Source organism: Nicotiana tabacum, chromosome 18 (assembly GCF_000715075.1).
Source record: "Nicotiana tabacum cultivar K326 chromosome 18, ASM71507v2, whole genome shotgun sequence".
NCBI lineage: Eukaryota > Viridiplantae > Streptophyta > Magnoliopsida > Solanales > Solanaceae > Nicotiana > Nicotiana tabacum.
Window position 1 is genome coordinate 59,965,551 of NC_134097.1, and position 24,007 is coordinate 59,989,557.

Genomic DNA, 24,007 nt, shown 5'->3' on the forward strand with positions numbered 1-24,007 from the left:
CAAAAAGTCATCACTTGCTTTTAAATTGAATTCTGTGTTCCGAGGCCTTGAAAACCTCATTTAGCGTCACCTCGATTTGCGTGCGCAGTCCAGGCGCGTAGCCGGAAAGCCTAAATATGAAAATCTATGAAAAATGATAAGTTTTGACTATAAAATGAGTTAAATTGACTTCGGTCAACGTTTTGGGTAAACGGACCCGGACCCGTGATGTGACAGTCCCGGAGGGTCCGTAGGAAAATATGGGACTTGGGCGTATGCCTGGAATAGAATTCCGAGGTCCCAAGCTCGAGAAATGAATTTTTTAAAAAAATTATTTTCTAAAATTGTTTAAAGGAATTTGAAATGAATTTTGATTAGAACATGTTGGTATCGGGCCCGTATTTTGGTTCCGACGCCCGACACAAGTCTTATATGTGATTTAAGATAACTCTGTGAAGTTTGGTAAGAAATGGATGTCATTTGACGTGATTCGGACCTAAATTGCAAAATTTGATGTTTTAAGAAGTTTGAAATAATTCGTTGATTTTGAGGTTTAATTCGATGTTAATGATGTTAATTTGGCGATTTAATTGCACGGATAAGTTCATATGGTGTTTTCGAGTTAGTACATATGTTTGGTTTGGAGCCCCGAGGGCTCGGGTGAGTTTCGGAAGGTTTTAAACTCTTAAAAAGTTGTAGGTTTTCAGCTGTTGGTATTCTGATATTTCCTTCTTCGCGTTCGCGGGAGGACACTCGCGAACGCGATATGTTAATTATGCTAAAGGAAATTCTTTCTACGCGAACGCATAACCCAGGTCGCGAACGCGAGGCGTTAGGGGGTTTTCCCTTCGCGAATGCGGGCCTGGTAACGCGAACGCGAAGGCTAATTGAGCCTGGGCAGGGGTAGGGGATTAAACCTACGCGAACGCGACCACATGGACGCGAACGCGAAGGCTCGAGGGGTCATTTCTCCGCGAACGCGAGCCGTATTCTGCGAACGCGAAAGCCTAGCAGGCCTAACCCATCGCGAACGCGATAAGTAATTTCGCCCAGTTATTTTAAGTTCCAAAAACAAAACACATTACGGGATTTTCATTATTTTTCACAAACTTCATCTTCTCCACACCTCTTGGGCGATTTTTGAAGAACTTCTTCACCATAACCTCTTGGGTAAGTAATCTTTAACTTGTTTTCTTCCATTTTTATCAACACCCACTAGATTTCTAGGACTAAAACATGTAATTAAGGGTAGAAAATTAGGGATTTGGGTAGAGTTAGGGCTTTTTGATTATTTGGGAATTTGACCTCGTTTCGGGGTCGGATTTGAAAACAAATTATATATTCGGGCTCGTGACTAAATGGGTAATCGAGTTTTGGTCCGAACCTCGTGTTTTAACCAAGCGGGCCCGGGGTCAATTTTTGACTTTTTGGGAAGAATGATTAGAAAGCTATAATTAAGCATTAAAATTGAATTGTTTCGCGTTTATTGATGTTATGAAGTCGATTATGTATAGATACAATTTATTTGGAGCCGAATTCGAAAGGAAAGGAGGTGTTTGAGGCTTGAGTTGGCCGTGGAAGTTCGAGGTAAGTGTTTGGTCTAACCTTAGCTTGAAGGATTAGGAGTTGAGTCTTATTTGCTATGTGGTAATTGTTGAGTACGACGTATAGGCATGGTGACGAATATATATACGTTGGTGTCTAGCATGCCCGTGAGTCTTTACATTGTGATTATCATGACTTTGTTGTATCTTTCATGCCTTAGTGGTGGTTTCTAATTGTTGTATAAAGTTTGTGGAAGGATTTGTGACCTATGAACATTGAGGAGCGTTGGCTCAAGTTGTATAACGAATTGTGAAAGTATAAGTGATAATTGAATCTCTAGAGCATTGGCTCGAGTTGTGAAGTGAATTGTGAAGTAAAAGTTAGAGAGAGAAGAGATCATTATGTTGTCACCCTTTCCGGGCTATTGTTGATTTATTTGTTATCTCCCTTGCCGGGATGTTGATGTTATTGATGTTGTTCCTTTGCTGGGATTCTTACTGCAAAGTTCATTTATTCCCTTGCCCTATTGTTTGTGATTGTTGTTTGGGTGAGGAAGAGAGTTAAAGCACGAAGGATGATGCCGTGCATTGTTTTTGTGAGGAAAGAGTGTAAAGCACGAAGAATGATGTCGTACCGCACGATGTACCATTCCGTGCCTATTATATTGATTTCATGGTGAGAAAAGAGTGTAAAGCACGAAGGGTGATGCCGTGCCGCACGATGTACCATTCCGTGCCTATTGTATTGATTCTTATGGTGAGGACGAGAGTAAAAACACGAAGGGTGATGTCGTGCACTGGTCCTTGATTTTCCCTGATTCTTGCTGATAATTGAGTTATGTTGTCCTTTATGTTTACTTACTAATTTTCTGTTGTTACTTGATTTTATTTCGAGGTTATAGATTCCCTTACCCTATTTGCCTTGTGATTGTTGTTTGGGTGAGGAAGAGCGTAAAACACGAAGGTGATGCAGTGTATTGTTTTGGTGAGAGAGAGTAAAAGCACGAATGGTGATGTCGTGCACTTGTTTTTGATTTCCTAATTTTTATTGATAACTGTGTTACGGTTTCTCTACACTAAATTGTTGGTTTCCTGTTGATACTTGTTGTACCCCGCAGCATGATTTCCCCTTCTTATTTTCAATTGAACTATGGTGGACCTCATACTTATTGGTTGCTCTTCTGTTACTATTCGATGTTTCCCCGCAGCATGTTTTCCCCCTCCCATACTTGACTGTATATGACCGTTTCTTTCTGTACTTCTTTTCTGCTGTATATAGTTAAATTGCACTTGGTAGTCTGGTCCTAGCCTCGTCACTACTTCGCCGAGGTTAGGCTAGGCACGTACCAGCACATGGGGTCGGTTGTGCCGATACTACACTCTGCACTCTTTTGTGCAGACCCCAATGTTGTAGACTTCGGACCGCAGTGAGATTGCTGATTCTTGCTGATCAGGCGACTCGAGGTAGTCCTGCAGGCCTTCGCGTCTCCTTCTATCTACTATTCCTGTTTCTTTCATGTATTTCCAGAGACAGTGTTGTATTTATTTCTTTCAGACTTTTAATTGTAGTATTCTTAGACCGCTTGTGAAACTGTGACACCAGTTCTGGGTAACCGATACTCAAACAGTTGTATTGGATTCATGTTCAGCTAGCTTATTGCTTTTTCTTCCGGTTATGTTAAATTCTGATGTTTGAATGTTATTACTTCGTAATTGTTAATGAATATAAAATGGGTAAAAAAAGGTTAATTGTTCACATAATTGGCTTACTTAGCTCACATTAGTAGGCGTCATCACGACTCTCGAGGATGGGAAATCCGGGTGGTGACAAGTTGGCATCAGAGCTCTAGGTTACATAGGTCTCACAATTCACAGACAAACTTAGTAAAGTCTGAGGGATCGGTACGGAGACGTCTGTATTTATCCCCCAGAGGCTACAGAGTTAGGAAAAACTTCACATCTATTATTTCCTGTCGTGTGATTTTGTTCTCTCAATGCTAAATTGAAACCTCTACTATTGTCCTTTCGCGAATGGCGAGGTCATGTACCGCCTCATCAGCCGAACAGCAGCACAGACCGGTGGTAGATCAGCTACGTCTTCGGAGGCTTTGTGGAGATTGGATAAGTTTCACCAAGCTCTTCACTACTACTTTCAGCGATGCATCTTCTGAGGATCCCCAAGATTATCTAGGCCGCTATCATGAGGCTCTCAGGAACATGGGGGTTGTGGAGACCAATGGGGTTGAATTTTGCTACTTTTTGCTTGTCTGGATCCGCCAAGACCTGTTGGAGGGATTATTGATTGGCTATACCAGTTAGGTCATCAGCTTTGACTTGAGAACAGTTCACGCAGCTATTTCTGGAGGAGTTTCTCCACATCACTCAGAGAGAGGTCTATCGGAGGCAGTTTGAGCGTCTCCAGCAAGGTTCTATGACTGTTACTCAGTACGAGATCAGATTCATCGACTTGGCTCGTCATGCTCTTATCATACTTCCCATTGTGAGAGATAGTGAGAAGGTTCATTGAGGGACTCGTCCAGCCCGCTCAGTTAGCTGGAGGTGGAGGTAGAGGTATTAGAGGTGGAGGTAGAGATGCTAGAGGTGGAGGTAAAGGTATTAGAGGTGGAGGTAAAGGTACTGCTCTGGTTTGTGGTAGAGAAGCTTCGGTTTTATTTTGCACCGTATCTGGTCATGCCTAATGATTCATTGAGTGCTCCTATTTATGTGTCTACACCGGTGGGTGATTCTATTGTGGTAGATCGAGTCCATCGCTCTTGTATAGTTGTGATTGGGGGTCTTGAGACTCGTGTAGATTTGTTGCTTCTGGATATGGTCGATTTCGATGTTATATTGGGGATGGACTGGTTATCACCTTACCACGCGATCTTGGACTGTCATGCCAAGACTGTGACCTTAGCTTTACCGGGTTTGCCTCGTTTAGAGTGGAGAGGGGCTCCTGGTCATTCTACCCGTAGTGTTATCTCTTATGTGAAGGCTCGACGTATGGTCAAGAAGGGGTGTTTGGCCTATTTGGCATATGTTCGTGATTCTAGTGCTGAGGTTCCTTTTATTGATTCTATGCCCGTTGTTCGTGAGTTTCCTGAGGTATTCCCTTCAGACTTGCCAGGTATGCCACCCGACAGGGATATTGATTTCTGCATTGATTTGGCTCCGGGCACTCAGCCCATTTCTATTCTGCTGTATCGTATGGCCCCGCCTGAGTTGAAAGAGTGGAAGGAGCAGTTGCAGGACTTGCTTGAGAAGGGTTTTGTTAGGCCGAGTGTCTCGCCTTGGGGTGCGCCGGTGTAGTTTGTTAAGAAGGACGAATCGATGAGAATGTGTATTGATTACCGGCAGTTGAACAAGGTTACAATCCATTGCCGAGGATTGATGATTTGTTTGATCAGCTTCAGGGTGCCAAGGTATTTTCGAAGATTGACTTGAGATCTGGCTACCATCAGTTGAGGATTAGGGCATCCGATGTCCCTAAGACAGCTTTCCGCACTCGGTACGAGCATTATGAGTTCTTGGTGATGTCATCCGGGTTGACAAATGCCCCAGCAACTTTTATGGATTTGATGAACCGAGTGTTCATGCCTTACTTGAATTCGTTCATGATAGTCTTCATTGATGATATTTTGATCTACTCCCGCAACTGGGAGGAGCACGAGCAACATCTTAGAGTGGTTCTTGAGACTCTAAGGGACAGTCAGTTGTATGCCAAGTTTTCGAAGTGTGAGTTCTTGTTGAGTTCAGTTGCATTCCTGGGTCATGTTGTATTAGTAAAGGTATTCAGGTTGATCTGAAGAAGATCGAGACAGTCAAGAACAGGCCTAGACCAGCATCAGCTACAAAGATTCGGAGTTTCTTGGGATTGGCAGGCTACTATCGTCGGTTCGTGGAGGGGTTTTCATCTATCGCAGCCCCGATGACCAGGTTGACCCAGAAGGGTACCCAGTTAAGATGGTCGGATGAGTGTGAGGCGAGCTTTCAGAAGCTCAAGACAGCTCTGACTATGGCACCGGTGTTGGTATTGCCCACAAGTTCAGGGCCTTATACAGTCTATTGTGATGCATCTCATATTGGACTTGGTGCAGTGTTGATATAGGATGGCAAGGTCATTGCCTATGCTTCGCGGCAATTGAAGATTCATGAGAAGAACTATCCGGTTCATGATTTGGAGTTGGCAGCCATTGTTCACGCGTTGAAGATTCGGAGGCATTATCTGTACGACGTGGAATGTGAGGTGTTCACGGATCACAAGAGTCTGCAGTATTTGTTCAAGCAAAAAGAGTTGAATTTGAGGCAGAGAAGGTGGTTGGAGTTGTTCAAAGACTATGATATCACCATCTTATATCATCTGGGAAAGGCCAATGTGGTGGCCGATGCTTTGAGTAGGAAGTCAGCCAGTATGGGCAGTCTTGCTTATATTCCGGTCGGTGAAAGACCGCTTGCTTTGGATGTTCAGGCCTTGACCAATCAGTTCGTGAGGTTGGATGTTTCTGAGCCTAGTCGTGTGTTAGCTTGCACGGTCGCTCGTTCTTCTTTATTGGAGCGTATCCGTGATCGGCAGTATGATGATCCCCATTTGTGTGTCCTTAGAGACACGGTGCAGCGCGGAGGTGCCAAGCAGGTTACCTTAGATGATGATAGAGTTTTGAGATTGCAGGGTCGAGTTTGTGTGCCAAATGTGGATGGGCTTCGGGAGTTGATTTTAGAGGAGGCCCTTAGCTCCCGGTACTCTATTCATCCGGGCGCCGCGAAGATGTATCAGGATTTGCGTTAGCATTATTGGTGGCGGAGAATGAAGAAGGATATTGTTGCATATGTGGCTTGGTGTTTGAATTGTCAGCAGGTTAAGTACGAGCATCAGAGGCCCGGTGGTTTATTTCAGCAGATTGAGATTCCTGAGTGGTAGTGGGAGCGTATCACTATGGACTTCGTTGTTGGACTCCCACGGACTCAAAGGAAGTTCGATGCAGTGTGAGTTTTTGTTGATAGGCTGACCAAGTCAGTGCATTTCATTCATGTGACAGTCTCCTATTCTTCCGAGAGGCTAGCTGAGATCTATATCCGGGAGATTGTTCGCCTTCATGGTGTGCCCGTATCTATCATTTCGGATCGAGGTACGCAGTTTACCTCATATTTCTAGAAAGTAGTTCAGCAAGAGTTGGGCACGCGGGTTGAGTTGAGCACAGCGTTTCATCCTCAGACGGACGGGCAGTCCAAGCGGACTATTCAGATTTTGGAGGATATGCTCCGAGCTTGTGTCATTGACTTTGGAGGCTCGTGAGATCAGTTTTTGCCTTTAGCAGAGTTTGCCTACAACAACAGCTACCAGTCGAGTATTCAGATGGCTCTTTATGAGGCTTTGTATGGTAGGCGGTGTCGGTCTCCGGTTGGATGGTTTGAGCGGGGAGAGGCTCATTTATTAGGTACGGATGTAGTTTAGGATGTATTGGACAAGGTTAGGATTATTCGGGATAGGCTTCGTACAGCTCAGTCCAGGCAAAAGAGTTATGCCGACCACAGGGTTCGAGATTTGGCTTTCATGGTCGATGAGCGGGTATTGCTTCGAGTGTCGCCTATGAAGGGCGTGATGAGATTGGGGAAGAAGGGCAAGCTTAGCCCTAGGTTCATTGGCCTGTTTGAGATTCTTGATCGAGTGGGAGAGGTAGCTTATAGACTTGCATTGCCGCCGAGCTTATCAGCCGTGCGTCCAGTGTTTCATGTGTCCATGCTTCGGAACTATCACGGCGATCCATCCCACGTGTTAGATTTCAGCATTGTCCAGTTGGACAAGGACTTGTCTTATGAGGAGGAGCCGGTAGCCATTCTAGACCGACAGGTTCGTCAGTTGAGATCGAAGAGTTTTCCTTCTGTTTGTGTTCAGTGAAGAAGTCAGCCCCCCTGAGGCATCGACCTGGGAGTCCGAGTCCGATATGCGGAGCTGTTATCCCCATCTTTTCCCTGACTCAAGTACTTCCTTCTTATGTCCGTTCGAGGACGAACGGTTGTTTTAGAGGTGGAGAATGTGATGACCAAAAAGGTCATCACTTGCTTTTAAATTGAATTCTGTGTTCCGAGGCCTTGAAAACCTCATTTAGCGTCACCTCGATTTGAGTGCGCAGTCCGGGCGTGTAGCTGGAAAGCCTAAATATGAAAATTTATGAAAAATAATAAGTTTTGACTATAAAATGAGTTAATTTAATTTCGGTCAACGTTTTGGGTAAACGAACCCAGACTCGTGATGTGACGGTCCCGGAGGGTCCGTAGGAAAATGTGGGACTTGGTTGTATGCCCGGAATCGAATTCCGAGGTCCCAAGCCCGAGAAATAAATTTTTAAAGAAAATTATTTTCTGAAATTGTTTAAAGGAATTTGAAATGAATTTTGACTAGAACATGTTGGTATCGGGCCCATATTTTGGTTTCGGCGCCCCGTACAGGTCTTATATGTGATTTAAGATAACTCTGTGAAGTTTGGTAAGAAATGGATGTCATTTGACGTGAATCGGACCTAAATTGCAAAATTTGATGTTTTAAGAAGTTTGAAATAATTCATTGATTTTGAGGTTTAATTCGATGTAAATGATGTTAATTTGGCGATTTGATCGCACGGATAAGTTCATATGGTGTTTTCGAGTTAGTACGTATGTTTGGTTTGGAGCCCCGAGGGCTCGGGTGAGTTTCGGAAGGTTTTAAACTCTTAAAGAGTTGTAGGTTTTCAGCTGTTGGTATTCTGATATTTCCTTCTTCGCGTTCGCGGGAGGACCCTCGCGAACGCGATGTGTTAATTATGCTTAAGGAAATTCCTTCTACGCGAACGCGTAACCCAGGTCGCGAACGCGAGGCGTTGGGGGGTCTTCCCTTCGCGAAGGCGGGCCTGGTAACGCGAACGCAAAGGCTAATTGAGCCTTGGCAGGAGGTGGGGCATTAAACCTACGCAAACGCGACCACATGGACGCGAACGCGAAGGCTCGAGGGGTCATTTCTCTGCGAACGCGAGCCATCTTCCGCGAACGCGAAGGCCTAGCAGGCCTAACCCATCGCGAACGCGATGGACCTGTCGCGAACGCGATGAGTAATTTCACCCAGTTATTTTAAGTTCCAAAAACAGAACACATTACGGGATTTTCATTATTTTTCACAAACTTCATCTTCTCCACACCTCTTGGGCGATTTTTGAAGAACTTCTTCACCATAACCTCATGGGTATGTAATTTTTAACTTGTTTTCTTCCATTTTTATCAACACCCACTAGATTTCTAGGCCTAAAACATGTGATTAAGGGTAGAAAATTAGGGATTTAGGTAGAGTTAGGGCTTTTTGATTATTTGGGTATTTGACCTCGTTTTGGGGTCGGATTTGAAAACAAACTATATATTCGGGCTCGTGGCTGAATGGGTGATCGAATTTTGGTCCGAACCTCGTGTTTTGACCAAGCGGGCCCGGGGTCAATTTTTGACTTTTTGGGAAGAATGATTAGAAAGCTATAATTAAGCATTAGAATTGAATTGTTTCGCGTTTATTGATGTTATGAAGTCGATTATGTATAGATACAATTTATTTGGAGCCGAATTCGAAAGGAAAGGAGGTGTTTGAGGCTTGAGTTGGCCGTGGAAGTTCGAGGTAAGTGTTTGGTCTAACCTTAGCTTGAGGGATTAGGAGTTGAGTCTTATTTGCTATGTGGTAATTGTTGAGTACGACGTATAGGCATGGTGACGAATATATATACGTTGGTGTCTAGCATGCCCGTGAGTCTTTACATTGTGATTATCATGACTTCGTTGTATCTTTCATGCCTTAGTGGTGGTTTCTAATTGTTGTATAAAGTTTGTGGAAGGATTTGTGACCTATGAACATTGAGGAGCGTTGGCTCAAGTTGTATAACGAATTGGGAAAGTATAAGTGATAATTGAACCTCTAGAGCATTGGCTCGAGTTGTGAAGTGAATTGTGAAGTATAAGTGAGAAAGAGAAGAGATCATTATGTTGTCACCCTTTCCGGGCTATTGTTGATTTATTTGTTATCTCCCTTGCCGGGATGTTGATGTTACTGATGTTGTTCCTTTGCCGGGATTCTTACTGCAAATTTCATTTATTCCCTTGCCCTATTGTTTGTGATTGTTGTTTGGGTGAGGAAGAGAGTTAAAACACGAAGGGTGATGCCGTGCATTGTTTTGTGAGGAAAGAGTGTAAAGCACGAAGAGTGATGTCGTACCGCACGATGTACCATTCCGTGCCTATTATATTGATTTCATGGTGAGGAAAGAGTGTAAAGCACGAAGGGTGATGCTGTGTCGTACGATGTACCATCCGTGCCTATTGTATTGATTCTTATGGTGAGGACGAGAGTAAAAGCACGAAGGGTGATGCCGTGTACTTGTCCTTGATTTTCGCTGATTCTTGCTGATAATTGAGTTATGTTGTCCTTTACGTTTATTTACTGATTTTCTGTTGTTACTTGATTTTATTTCAAGGTTATAGATTCTCTTACCCTATTTGCCTTGTGATTGTTGTTTGGGTGAGGAAGAGCGTAAAGCACGAAGGGTGATGCCGTGTATTGTTTTAGCGAGAGAGTGTTAAAGCACGAAGGGTGATGCCGTGTATTGTTTTGGTGAGAGAGAGTAAAAGCACGAAGGGTGATGCCGTGCACTTGTCTTTGAATTCCTAATTTTTATTGATAATTGTGTTACGGTTTCTCTACACTAAATTGCTAGTTTCCTGTTGATACTTGTTGTACCCCACAACATGATTTCCCCTTCCTATTTTCAATTGAACTGTGGTGGATCTCATACTTATTGGTTGCTCTTCTGTTACTATTCGATGTTTTCCCCCTCCCATACTTGACAGTATATGATTGTTTCTTTCTGTACTTCGTTTCTGTTGTATATAGTTAAATTGCACATGTTTATTTGGTAGTCTGGTCCTAGCCTCCTACTTCGCCGAGTTTAGTCTAGGCACTTACCAGCACATGTGGTCGGTTGTGCTGATACTACACTCTGCACTCTTTTGGGCAGACCCCAGTGTTGTAGACTTCGGACCGCAGTGGGATTGCTGATTCTTGCTCATCAGGCGACTCGAGGTAGTCCTGCAGGCGTCCGCAGGCCTTGGCGTATCCTTCTATCTACTATTCCTATTTCTTTCATGCATTTCCAGAGACAGTGTTGTATTTATTTCTTTCAGACCTTTAATTGTAGTATTCTTAGACTGTCTGTGAAACTGTGACACCAGTTCTGGGTAGTCGAGACTCAAACAGTTGTATTGGATTCATGTTCAGCTAGCTTATTGCTTTTTCATCCGCTTATGTTAAATTCCGCTATTTAAATGTTATTACTTCGCAATTGTTAATGAATATAAAATGGGTAAAAAAAAAGTTAATTGTTCACATAATTGGCTTGCCTACCTCACATTAGTAGGCGCCATTACGACTCTCGAGGGTGGGAAATCCGGGCCGTGACACTTTCATTAGCTTTTTCTGTTGCATTCATACTTAAAAACAAAGAATATTGCCACAAATGAAATTACACATAAAATTAATTTTAATTCTCTCAGTAGTACAATTGCCATTAAAGTTAAATCGGACACCAGGTAGACAACATTATTACCTTGTCAAGGAAATTTTCTTTTTCAAAAACACTGTGTGACTGTCGAAACTTTATCATCTTGGAGAAGAACCTGAAGTGATCATTCTTCTTTGCTTCCAACTGGATTGACAAAGTTCATTGGTTACATTCAATAAAGGAAAGAAGTTATTACTTGCAATAACAGGAAAGAAGTAACAGCGATGGAGATAACATAATATCATACTTGCCCCCACTGGAAACTGTTGATAGCTGTATCATGTCCATAACTGTTATTATTTCCACGGCGGGTATGCCCATATTCATCCCCCATTAGCATCATTGGTGTTCCCTTTATAGCAAGTACAAGAATTTAGAAAGGTAAACTTGCAAAAACATAATAAGGTTAGGACATCTAATACATATATAACACTATTAACAAGAAAACTACTGAATCTAGGGAATAATTAAGGAAAGGTAAGAGTAGGTAATAGATTAAGGAATTTAAACGCCCCATACAATCTCCGAAGCCTCAAAAACAAAAAATGCAACCAAAATTAGAACAGCAATAAAGTAAATTGAAATATTAGATTTGGAATCATAGTCTGTCAAAATAACCCTTTTTATGAGGATTTGAGAAACCAATACTTCAACCAAAACTAGCCGAAACAAACATCGAAACATGACATTTGCTATCGCACTATGTCAAAAGTGTGGCCCTAAAATTATATGGCAGTGTTTTATTTCTTGTTGAACAATGTAGGACAAATTCTGTAACAAATAAACTCAATAGTAACAAAAAAAATAATAAACACTACGCCTTAATCCCAAACAAGTTGGGGTCGGCTTTACGAATCCTTATTTCTCCATTTAACATCAACTCATGTAAAAAGAAATTGTGGAACCAATGGAAAGCTACTGACTCATTCACAATATCTGCAAGAAAAGAAATGCACATGCTGTTAACTGAGCAGATGAGCATCACACACCTGTGAAATCATCAGTGCCAAATGAAAATTTTTCATTTGCCGCGAACGCAATGCGAAAATATTATCATCTGAAGTTTCACCTGGAAGACGATACAACAAGATGATAGCCTTTGTGATAGGATTTGAAACAATAACATCAATTACGAAAGAAATCTCCGTTTGGGAACTGTTCCAATTAGTAGGTGTAAGTTGCAATCAGATTAAATCTTGTACTTGCCTCAGTTTCAGAAATCTAGTACATACTGTCCACCAATAATACCCAGTCGTAAAAAGGGGGGAAGGTGGGGGGGGGAATAAATCAAGGGCTCCTGATATGAGTCTGTCAAAGAAGTCTGAAGACAATAACAGTCAAGTAAATCCTAAAAGGAATACACTACACAAATAAATATCAAAGGCAAGTAATGGCTCGGTATACAAGTGGACAAAGCTAGTTTTACTAAAGCCAAAAATTAGTATGCTTCGCTGTCAAGGCATTATTATCTATTTTTAAGGATTGAATTCTTCACTTCATCATATTATACCATTCTATTTTTTGAGTCGACACTCTTTTTTGCTGCTGTATCCAGCTAGGTTGTTCCCACAAGCATCTACCTTAGATACAGTATTCACTTCATTCTTGGAGGACAGGGATAACAATTTGGTAGATTTAAAACTCATCATTTTACTAGTGTGAGCAAAAACGTCATATTCATGCTCTCACTTATTTTTTGCCACATCACTGCTGGCTACTACATAATAATCCGTTGTCTTTTTTCTAACTTGAACCAATAGAAGAAAGAAAAAGTGGAAGCCAAGATACAACAAATGATATCTCATTGCAATGTAATTTGGATTAGTTTCCAAACAACAAAAAACTCCGCAGACCTTTATTACTCCCTCTATCCCAATTTATGTGACACATTTTTCTTTTTAGTCAGTCCCAAAAAGAATGGCAACTTTTTGTATTTAGTAACAATTTAACTTTAAAATGTTAATTTCACTCTTAATGAGATAATTTTTAGCCACACAAATATCTATGAATTATTTTTTTTTTTTGATAAGGTCACAAATATCTATGTTATTTTAGACCAAAAGTTTTAAAAGTCTTTATTTGTTTCTTAAACTTTGTGCCCAGTCAAACAACAACAACAACAATAACATACCCAGTGTAATCCCACAAAGTGGGGTCGGGGAGAGTAGTATATACGCAGAGCTTACCCCTACCTTTGTGGGATAGAGAGGCTGTTTCCAATTGACCCTCGGCTCAAGGAAAGCACCAGTATCAAAATAATGAAAAGAAATACGATAACATAGAAGTTATAGAAGAAGCAGTAGCACCAACAAAGTAATAGGATGACCGAAGCGAAAGAAACATCACGTAGTACTCCCTCTGTTTCAATTTAAATGAGGTAGTTTGATTTAGCACGGAGTTTAAGGAAAAAAAATACTTTTGAAACTTGTGGTCTTAAAAGCTTAAGGGGTAAAAGCTTTGTGGGATCATGACATTTATATGCTTAAAAAAGCTTCTCATTAAGGGTAAAATGGGTAAAATGAAGAGTTTAAAGTTAAATTATTTCCAATTGAAGATATGTGTCATTCTTTTTGGAACCAACTAATAAGGAAAGTGTGACATTTAAATTGAAACAGGGGGAGTAATAAAAATCTAAGAGTACAAAATACGGGAATACATACTAGTACTACCGGTATAGGAAGGAAGACGCTCGGGGTACCTACTAACCTCTTACCCTAATACTCGACCTTAACACCCTCTTATCAAGGGTCATAAAACTCCGCCACATAAATTGGGACGGAGGGAGTAATATTTAATATGCAATAGCCCACAAGTCTAAGATTACATATAAAATTTAATTACATAATTAATAATGACAATGTGAAAATAAATTTAGAAAAACAAAACATGTAGGGTGTAATAGCTTGAGGATGGAATAAACTTTACATTTTCAGCATCTATCATTGGAAGAAAAATATTGCTAAAATCTTGGACTCCAGAGTATATGATTCCTTAAGGAAAGACTAAAAGTTTAACGCATGGTCATATTTTTGTGATTGTACCAAACAAGATAAAAGAAAATAACTCTCCATCCGTCCAAAAAAGGATGATACTTTTTGGAATTAGAGATTCAAATGAGTTGTTCTTTGACCACAATTTTTTCATATACCTTTTAAATATTTTGAATTGATAATTATTGTGACTTATAGTACTTTTTATGTAGTTTTCAAATATATAAATCTTATTTTAAAAAAAATCAGAGATTCTACGTCCGAATTCATGGTCAAAGTTAAGAAGTTTGACTCTCGAAATCGAAAAGTATCATTTTTTTGGGGACAAAGGGAGTAGCCTGATATGATAATATAAATGTGAAAAGACAAAAAAGTTTTATGGTCAATTTGAATAGCCATATCTAATTACCAGGCTATGTAATGACTTGTTTGCTTGTTAGAACGTAATTACAGTATAATTCTCACTGTCATGTTTTGTTGGACAAGTGTAATTACAAAGTTAATTAATTCTTTTTTCAAATTAACATGTGGATAAGTTTTATTGTGTGAAAAACATATATATTAATAAGGAATATCTAATATTAATTTATTATATGTGGTATTAAAAATAGGGAATATGAGAGATAATAGTCTTTTACTTTCTTTTTTTTTTTAAGGAAGAGAGATAATTTATATTAAAGTATGTGAGAAGGCACGGAAGAAAATATGATATATTGATGTTGTGTGTTCAATACAATACAAGAGGTCCTTATTTATAGCTATACTATACAAGGACATACTACTCTCATTCCAATGTGGGACAAAACTATATTATGTACATATCTAACACTCCCCCTCAAGCCGGTGCATACACATCATATGTACCGAGCTTGTTACACATGTAACTACTACGAGAACCGGTAAGAGACTTAGTGAAAATATCTGCTAGTTGATCATTCGACTTTACAAACTTTGTAATAATATCTCCTGAAAGTATTTTTTCTCTGACAAAGTGACAGTCGATCTCAATGTGTTTAGTCCTCTCATGGAACGCCGGATTTGATGTAATATGAAGAGCAGCTTGGTTATCACACACTAGTTCCATCCTACTGATTTCTCCGAACTTTAACTTCTTGAGCAACTTCTTGACCCAAACTAACTCACACGTTGCCATAGCCATGGCCCGATATTCCGCTTCGGCACTAGATCGAGCAACTACATTTTGTTTCTTGCTCTTCCACGAGACCAAATTACCTCCTACTAGAACACAATATCCAGATATAGATCGTCTATCAGAAGGTGATCCTACCCAATCAGCATCTGTGTACCCAACAATCTGCTCGTGGCCTCGATCCTCAAATAGTAATCTTTTGCCTGGAGCTGACTTTATATACCGAAGAATACGAACAACTGCATCCCAGTGACTATCACATGGAGAATCCATAAACTGACTTACAACACTCACCGGAAAAGAAATGTCAGGTCTAGTCACTTTGAGGTAATTCAATTTTCCAACCAACCTCCTATATCTCGTAGGGTCTTTAAGAGGCTCCCCTATCCAGGCAGAAGCTTAGCATTCGGATCCATAGGAGAGTCAATAGGTCTGCAACCCATCATTCCAGTCTCCTCAAGAATGTCTAAGGCATACTTCCGCTGTGAAATAACAATACCTAAGCTAGACTGAGCGACCTCAATACCTAGAAAATACTTCAGTCTGTCCAGATCCTTAGTTTGGAAGTGTTGAAAGAGATGTTGCTTCAGATTAGTAATATCATCCAGATCGTTGCCAGTAATAACAATATCATCAACATAAACCACCAGATAAATACATAGATTCGGAGCAGAATGCTGATAAAACACAGAGTGATCAGCCTCACTACGAGTCATGCCGAATTCCTGAATAATTGTGCTGAACTTACCAAACCAGGCTCGAGGGGACTATTTCAAACCATATAGTGACCTGCGCAATCTGCATACACAACCACTAAACTCCCCTTGAGCAACAAAACCAGGTGGTTGCTCCATATAAACTTCCTCGTCAAGATCACCGTGGAGAAAAGCATTCTTAATGTCTAACTGATAAAGAGGCCAATGACGTACAGCAGCCATGGACAAAAAAAGACGAACAGATGCTACTTTAGCCACGAGAGAGAAAGTATCACTATAATCAAGCCCAAAAATCTGAGTATATCCTTTTGCAACAAGACGAGCCATAAGCCGATCAACCTGGCCATCCGGGCCGACCTTGACTGCATAAACTCAACGACAACCAACAGTAGACTTACCTGCAAGAAGAGGAGCAAGCTCCCAAGTGCCACTCGCATGTAAAGCAGACATCTCGTCAATCATAGTCTGTCGCCATCCAGGATGAGATAGTGCCTCACCTGTAGACTTAGGAATAGAAACAGTGGACAAAGAAGATATAAAAGCATAATGAGGTGACGACAGACGATGATAACTTAGACCAACATAGTGGGGATTAGGATTAAGTGTGGACCGTACACCTTTGCGGAGTGCAATTGGTTGACTAAGAGGAGACAAGTCCGCAGTAGGTGCAGAACCTGATGCAGGACGTGAATCACCTGGGCCTGATGCTGGATGTGGACGACGATGATAAGTCAAGAGTGGCGGAGCTGTAGAAGGTTGAACTGGATTATGTGGAGGAATTGGACCTATAGGTGGTGGAACTAGAGCTATAGATGGTGGAACGAGAGCTATAGGTGGTGGAGCTGGAGATGTAGAGGAAGATGGATGGGAGATAGTGACTGAATCTCCAAAAGAAGAGAATGGTAGTACCTCAGAAATATCTAAGTGATTACCTGGACCTGTGAAGTATGATTGGGTTTCAAAGAAGGTAACATTAGCGGACATAAGGTACCGCTGGAGGTCAGGAGAATAGCATCAATACCCCTTTTGCGTTCTCGAGAAACCAAGAATGCGCACTTAAGAGCACGGGGAGCTAACTTATCTGTTCCTGGAGCAAGGTTATGGATAAAACAAGTGCTTCCAAAGACACGGGGTGGAAGAGAGAACAAAGATAAGTGGGGAAACATAACAGAGAATGGAACTTGGTTCTGGATAGCTGAAGATGGCATACGATTAATAAGATAGCAAGATGTAAGAACTGCATCCCCAAAAACGCAACGGAGCATGAGATTGTATGAGTAGGGTGCGAGCTGTTTCAATAAGATGTCAATTCTTTCTTTCAGCTACCCCATTTTGTTGAGATGTGTACGGACAAGATGTTTGATAAATAATCCCATGAGATTTCATAAACTGCTGAAATGGGAAAGACAAATACTCTCGGGCATTATCACTACGAAATGTGCGAATAGAAACCCCAAAGTGATTTTGAATTTCAGCGTGAAAGGTCTGGAGACTCATTGGCCATTGTGACTCTTGGAAGAGATTGAGAATACGAAATAGGAGTGAAAAGAGATTTGTTACAAGAAATATGATTCGATGCACCTGAATCAATGACCCAAGACTCAGAGGATGAAGATTGAGAGACACAAGTCACGCTATTACTTGTTTGAACAACGGAAGCTATCTCAGAAGATGTTTGCTTACCTGCTTTGTACTGAAGAAACTCAAAATAATCCACTAAATAAACCATCCGACTATTCGAAGTATCGGTTCCCATGTCGCTACAATTAATAGTAGTAGGGTTAACTTGAAATAGTGAAAATTAGTAACTCCTTTAGGAAAACTGAAGAAATCGTTGAGAAAACACTATTTACAGCAGGAAAACAGAACACTGTTCTGCGCCGGAAACACTGTTCATGCCAGAAATACTGTAGCTCTCGGAATATTACTGTAGCAGCCGGAAAAATTCAAAGTGGTCGGAATGAAATAAAAACAGTAGGGGTAGGATCGAAATTACCAGACGACACAACTATTTTGAAGAAACTTTTTCAAAAAATGGCCGGAAGTCCACTTCTGAAATCACTGTTCACGCCGGAAAAATATAAAAGTGGTCGGAATTTGGTGTAACCTGGATGGGTAGGCTCGGAATTGCAAGGGGAACAATCTGTCCCGAAGAATCGTCGCCAAAAAATGGCCGCAAGGTGGCCCACGCGACGTCAGAATTTCGCCGGAAAATTTTCTTCCGACCGCTACACTACCGCCGGAGATTTTCACTGGGTTTTGGTCGCCAGACAGTGACTACTCTTGTGGTAGTGTTGGATTTTGCACAACACTAACCGAGACAAAGCAGACGCAAAACAACTTTGAAAAGTCGCCGGAAAAAAAGGTTCCAGTGACTGATTTCACTTCCCGGAATCGCTGGAATTTATGCACAGTGATAAATCTCTCATGATAGCTCTGATACCATGTGAGAAGGCACAGAAGAAAATATGATATATTGATATTGTGTGTTCAATACAATACAGGAGGTCCTTATTTATAGCTATACTATACAAGAACATACTACTCTCATTCCAATATGGGACAAAACTACATTATGTACATATCTAACAAAGTACAAAGTAGTAGGTCTTTTAACCACCACATGCAATGAGAATAAGTAGATGATAAATTTTTGTGAAAGGAGTAATAATGCAAGAACTGGTTTTGTTCAGTAAATAAAAGGTCCTAATTTTGGATAAGGATGTCTACTGTAAAAAAAATCATATTTTGCAAAATCAAATCAATTAATATAACTAATGATACTCTAAGATAATATATGTGATGACCCAAAGGGCCATCACCTGTTTTTAATTGAATTTTGTGCCTCCGAGGCCCTAGAAACCTCATTCAGAGTAGCCTCGATTTGCGTGCGCAGTCCGGGCGCATAGCCGGAAAGCTTAAATATGAAATTCTGTGAAAAATGTTAAGTCTTGACTTTAAAATGAGTTAATTTGACTTCGGTCAACCTTTTGGGTAAACGGACCCAGATCCTAAAATCGACGGTCCCGGAGGGTCCGTAGGAAAATATGGGTCTTGGGCTATGCCCGGAATCGAATTCCGAGGTCCCAAGCCTGAGAAATGAATTTTTGAAGTGAAATTGTTTTTTTCTAAATTGTTTAAGGAAATTTGAAATGAAAACTGATTAGAAAGCAATGGTATCGGGCCCGTATTTTGGTTCCGACGCCCGGTACAGGTATTATATATGACTTGAGTCATTCCTGTGAAATTTGGTTAAAAACGGACGTCGTTTGACATGATCCGGACTTTAATTGAGAAATTTGATGTTTAAAAGAGTTTTGAGAAATTTTATTGATCTCGAGGTTTAATTCAATGCTCGTGATGTTATTTCCGTAATTTAATTACACGAATGTGTCCGTAGGATGTTTTTGAGGTTGTGTGTATACTCGGGTGAGTTTCGGGTAGGTTCGGGATGTTTTAGACTTAAAACCAGAAGTTGCAAGTCTCTGAACCCGCCAGTGCGGTCCGCACAAAAACATGTGCGACCGCGGAAGGGGGCCAGTGCGGTCCGCGGTCGATTTCGTGCGGTGCGCGGTGGAGGCCTGTGCGGTCCGCGATGGAGGCCTGTGTGGTCCGCCGTCGGTTTCATGCGGTGCGCGGTGGAGGCCTGTGCGGCTGCAGTCCATTTCGTGCGGTTCGCACAGGGCACTGGACCGCAGTACCTTAGGAAGGCTTGTGCGGCCGCAGTCCATTTTGTGCGGTCCGCACAGGGGGTCTGAGAGGGGTATAAATAGACGGGATTTTCAGTCATTTTTTATTTTTCAAAACCCCAAAAACATAAGAGGCTATTTTTCAAACAACTTTTCTACTCCAAATCAATTGTAAGTCATTTTTAACTAGTTTTCTTCAATCATTAACATCTTTTAACATGATTTCAACTTCAAATCAATGATTTTCATGGGGGAAATTAGGTGTTTTAGGTAGAACCTAAGTTTTTAATTAGGGATTTGGACCTCGATTTGAGATCCGATTTCAAAACAAATTATATATTTGAGTTCGTGGGGGAATGGGTAATCGGGTTTTGATTCGAACCTCGGGTTTTGACCACGTGGGCCCGGGGGCGATTTTAACTTTTTGGGTAAAACTTTGGAAAACTCATTTTCATGCATTCAAAAATTGATTCATTTAGCGTTTATTGATGTAATTAAGTAAATTGTGGCTACATACGAGCGAATTGGCGGTGGAATCAAAGGGTAAAGCTATAATTGAACCTTGAGTTGTGTTCGTGGCATTGAGGTAAGTGTTTGGTCTAACCTTAGCTTGAGGGATTAGGAGTTGTGTCCTATTTGCTATTTGCTTCTTGTCGAGTACGACGTATAGGCATGGTGACGAGTATCTATACGTTGGTGTCAAGCATGACCGTGAGTCTTATATTGTGATTTTCATGATTTCGTTGTATTATTCATGCCTTGGTGAAGATTTCTAATTGTTGTATAAAGTTTGTGGAAAGAATTGTGACCTATGCACATTGAGGAGCGTTGGCTCATGTTGTATAGCAAAATTGTGAAATGAGTTGTGAAAGTGTAAGTGATAATCGAACCTCTAGAGCATTGGCTCGAGTTGTGAAGTGAATTGTGAAGTAAAATTGAGAAAGAGAAGAGATCATTATGTTGCCACCCTTGCCGGGCTATTGTTGATTTATTTGTTGTTCCCTTGCCAGGATTTAATTGTTTAAGTGTTGTTCCCTTGCCGAGATTTAATTGTTTAACTGTTGTTCCCTTGCCGGAATCTCCATTACTATTTTGTTTATTCCCTTGCCCCTTTGCTTGTGATTGTTGTTTGGGCGAGGAAGAGTGTTAAAGCACGAAGGGTGATGCCGTGCATTGTTTGTTATTGTAAGGAAAGAGTGTAAAGCACGAAGGGTGATGACATGCCGCACGACGTACCATTCCGTGCCGATTCTATTGATTATATGGTAAGGAAAGAGAGTAAAAGCACGAAGGGTGATGCCGTGCACATTTTGATTATATGATTGTTTTGGGAGGACGAGAATAAAAGCACGAAGGGTGATGCCGTGCACATTTTATTATATAACTGCTTTGGTGAGGCTGAGAGTAAAAGCACGAAGGGTGATGCCGTGCAATTGTTGATTTCTGCTTCCTTGTTGATATTCTAGCTATGTTGTTTCTTTCCTTACTTGATGCCTTTCTATTCTGAACTATTATCTTCCCCACAGCATGTTTCCCCCTCCCACATTGACTGGTTATTTTGCTGTACTTCTTTTCCGCTGTACATATATTTGAACTGCACAGGTTTATTTGGTAGTCTGGTCCTAGCCTCGCCACTACTTCGCCGAGGTTAGGCTAGACACTTACCAGCACATGGGGTCGGTTGTGTTGATACTACACTCTGCACTGTGTGCAGATCCAGGAGCAGCTTTCGGACAGTAGTTGGAGGGCTTCCTTCAGTCCACTCGGAGACCCAAGGTAGACCTGCAGGCGTCCGCAGGCCCTGGCGTCTCCCTTTATCTCTATTTCCTGTTTCATTTCCTTTTGTTCAGAAACAGTGTACTGTATTTCTTCAGACCTTGTATGTAGTAACTCTTAGACAGTCCGTGACACTGTGACACCAGGGTTTGGGGTGTTTGAGGTTTTTAAGAGTTGTAATAGACGTAGTCTTAAGATATATAATTGTTGACTTCCGCTTATTTATTAAAAATTTCGCTTTTATCATATTATCGACTTGTGTTTGTTAAAAAGAAGCAAAAATGAAAGTGTAGCAAGTAGTTAAGGTTTGGCTTGCCTAGCTCCCATTAGTAGGTGTCATCACGACTTCCGAGGGTGGGAAATTCGGGCCGTGACAATATAATACATATTAAGCAGTTATTATTTAACATAATAATGTATATCAATAATACTTGTCAGAGTAGCTATTTAACCACTTTCAATAACCTGAGTCACTATAGTGAAAGTGCCACGAGCATGGGGCTAGAGACAGGACTGGTCAATTTTGCTAATTAGAACAAAGTTTCTGAATGAGAAAAATGCAGTGAAAGGTGGAGGACAGTTAAAAATGAAAGAGGTATGAGTTTTAAGACAAAAATATTTGAAAAGAAGGGGAAGAGTTTGGAACCTTGTAATTACATCATGTAATTACACTCAATTTTTTACCCCTCCTTGAGAATTGGAGAGTGTAATCACTCCCTCTCAGTTACACCAAATTTCCTACTAACCAAGTATTTACTAGGCCAAACAAACAGGTCAAACTGTGTAATTATACCCAATTACACTCAAATCCAATTCCCTTGTGGCTTTCCATACAGGTTCTTAGTTTACACAAACAAAACAGGAAGAAAGGAAAGAATAAATAAGTGGGTTCAACCTCATCTTTACCTTCAACTCCACAATTCCAACTGAAATTATCATTGCATCCGTCATTGCCACCTTCGCCATTAGCATCATTATGCTGTAATTTTAACCATCCGAATCCATATGATGTACTAGTTTTCATATTTTCAACAGACTAGGGTCATATATACCCCTCTATTTTCAAATTTGTTTATATTTTTTCTCTGTTAAACTATTCGACTATATATACCCCTACCATTATACTTTTGAACAAAAATACCCTTAATCCGTCAAACGATCCGGACCCAGCCCTAAAATAGACATGTGGAGAGTTAAAACACGCAATTAATTTGCCCAAAACCCACCCGACCCATCCTAGAATCCTGTTCTAAACTCTCACCTTTCTAGAGAACTCCTAATGAAAATTTGAGAAGCCTCGCATCATATCCTTATTGACTTCTGAAGTACATTTATTTCTCGTTTGACCATTAATAAGAAACTTCAATTACTTATATCATTCTCTACCTTAATCATGGTGGATAAAGAACTGTTCACCCTTTAGAAATTGCCAAATGAATCCCTTCGTTCAAAGTTGCCACGGAAGGTTGTCAATGAAGAGGTTTTTTTTTTGATAGAAACCTTTGAGTCGGCGAGGTTTATGTTGGCAGAAAAATTTTCTGGGTTTTGTTTGAGCTTAGCTTCCATTAATTTTTAGAAATTCTGATGGAGTAAAACAATTCACAAACTTAATTAAAAGGATAATTTTTGCTCAATTTGATAAAAGATGCGACAATGCGAAGTCCAATTTTTGCATACTTTCCACGAAGGAAATGCTTTGGCAAATCATCTTGCTAATAGAGTTTTTGAGATTGAAAGGGGATTCTATGCACTAATTTACTGAACTTACATCAAAGGGAAGAGCTTAATTTAGAAAAGAGCCAATGTCGATATTTGCAAATTAAACCTATGAAATCGAGAAGATGAAGATAATGGTGGTAACTATACTGGTTACTGTGATGGCAATGGCATTGGTCTCATGGTGCCTGTTGGGACTACAGATGGTAGTGCTATTAGCATTGGAGACATGGTGTTTCATGAAGGAAAATTCCAGATTAGGTGAGCTTTGGTAGGAGGACAAGTTTGATGATCACGGTCCAACGAGTGTTTGAGATTAGATGAGCTTTGGTTAGTGCAATTCCAAGGGGTCGTAATGTGGTAAAACTGCCTCCTTTTTGTATTCTTGGAGGTAGTTTTGGAATTTTTGCAGCGAGTTCTACAGGGGAAAATGGAGGACATTGGGGCTTGAAAGAGGAGATGGTTTAGAATAGGATTCTAGGATGGGTCGGGTAATGGGTTTGGGCAAATTAATCGGGTATTTTAAAATGTGTAACAGCTCTCCACCTGTGTATTTTAGGGCTGGGACTGGATCCTTTAACAGATGAAGGGTATTTTTGTTCAACAGTATAATAGTAGGGGTATATATAGTCGAATAGTATGACGAAAGACAAATACAAACAATATTTGAAAGTAGAGCGATATATATATGACCTTTCCGTTTCAACAATAAAAGCCATTAAAGAAGAATAAAAATATCAAACTAAACATATACCTTACTATTGTATGAAACAAGATCATACAAGGTAAAGCCATCATGTGCAATCACGAAGTTGACACTGTGATACGGCTTTCGCTTGTTCACCTATGTAAAGCAAAAACATAATATATCAACTCAGTGAAGT

General features: G+C 40.7%; 1 protein-coding gene across 4 annotated transcripts in view; it reads right to left on the minus strand.

Annotated features, from left to right (window-relative positions):
- LOC107771936 (isoamylase 3, chloroplastic) overlaps positions 1-24,007 on the minus strand; it is an 85,495-nt gene that overhangs the window by 3,950 nt on the left and 57,538 nt on the right. For 3 of the 4 annotated variants that reach the window (XM_075236894.1, XM_016591399.2, XM_016591400.2), the window contains 5 exons: positions 23,878-23,967; positions 22,314-22,386; positions 12,076-12,155; positions 11,334-11,438; positions 11,132-11,230 (listed from right to left, as the gene is read on the minus strand). In XM_075236894.1, coding sequence (XP_075092995.1) covers positions 11,132-11,230; positions 11,334-11,438; positions 12,076-12,155; positions 22,314-22,386; positions 23,878-23,967 — 447 coding nt within the window. Of the gene's footprint in view, positions 1-10,929; positions 11,016-11,131; positions 11,231-11,333; positions 11,439-12,075; positions 12,156-22,313; positions 22,387-23,877; positions 23,968-24,007 lie in introns of all 4 variants that reach the window. The other variant, XR_012702070.1, reaches the window with a different exon arrangement.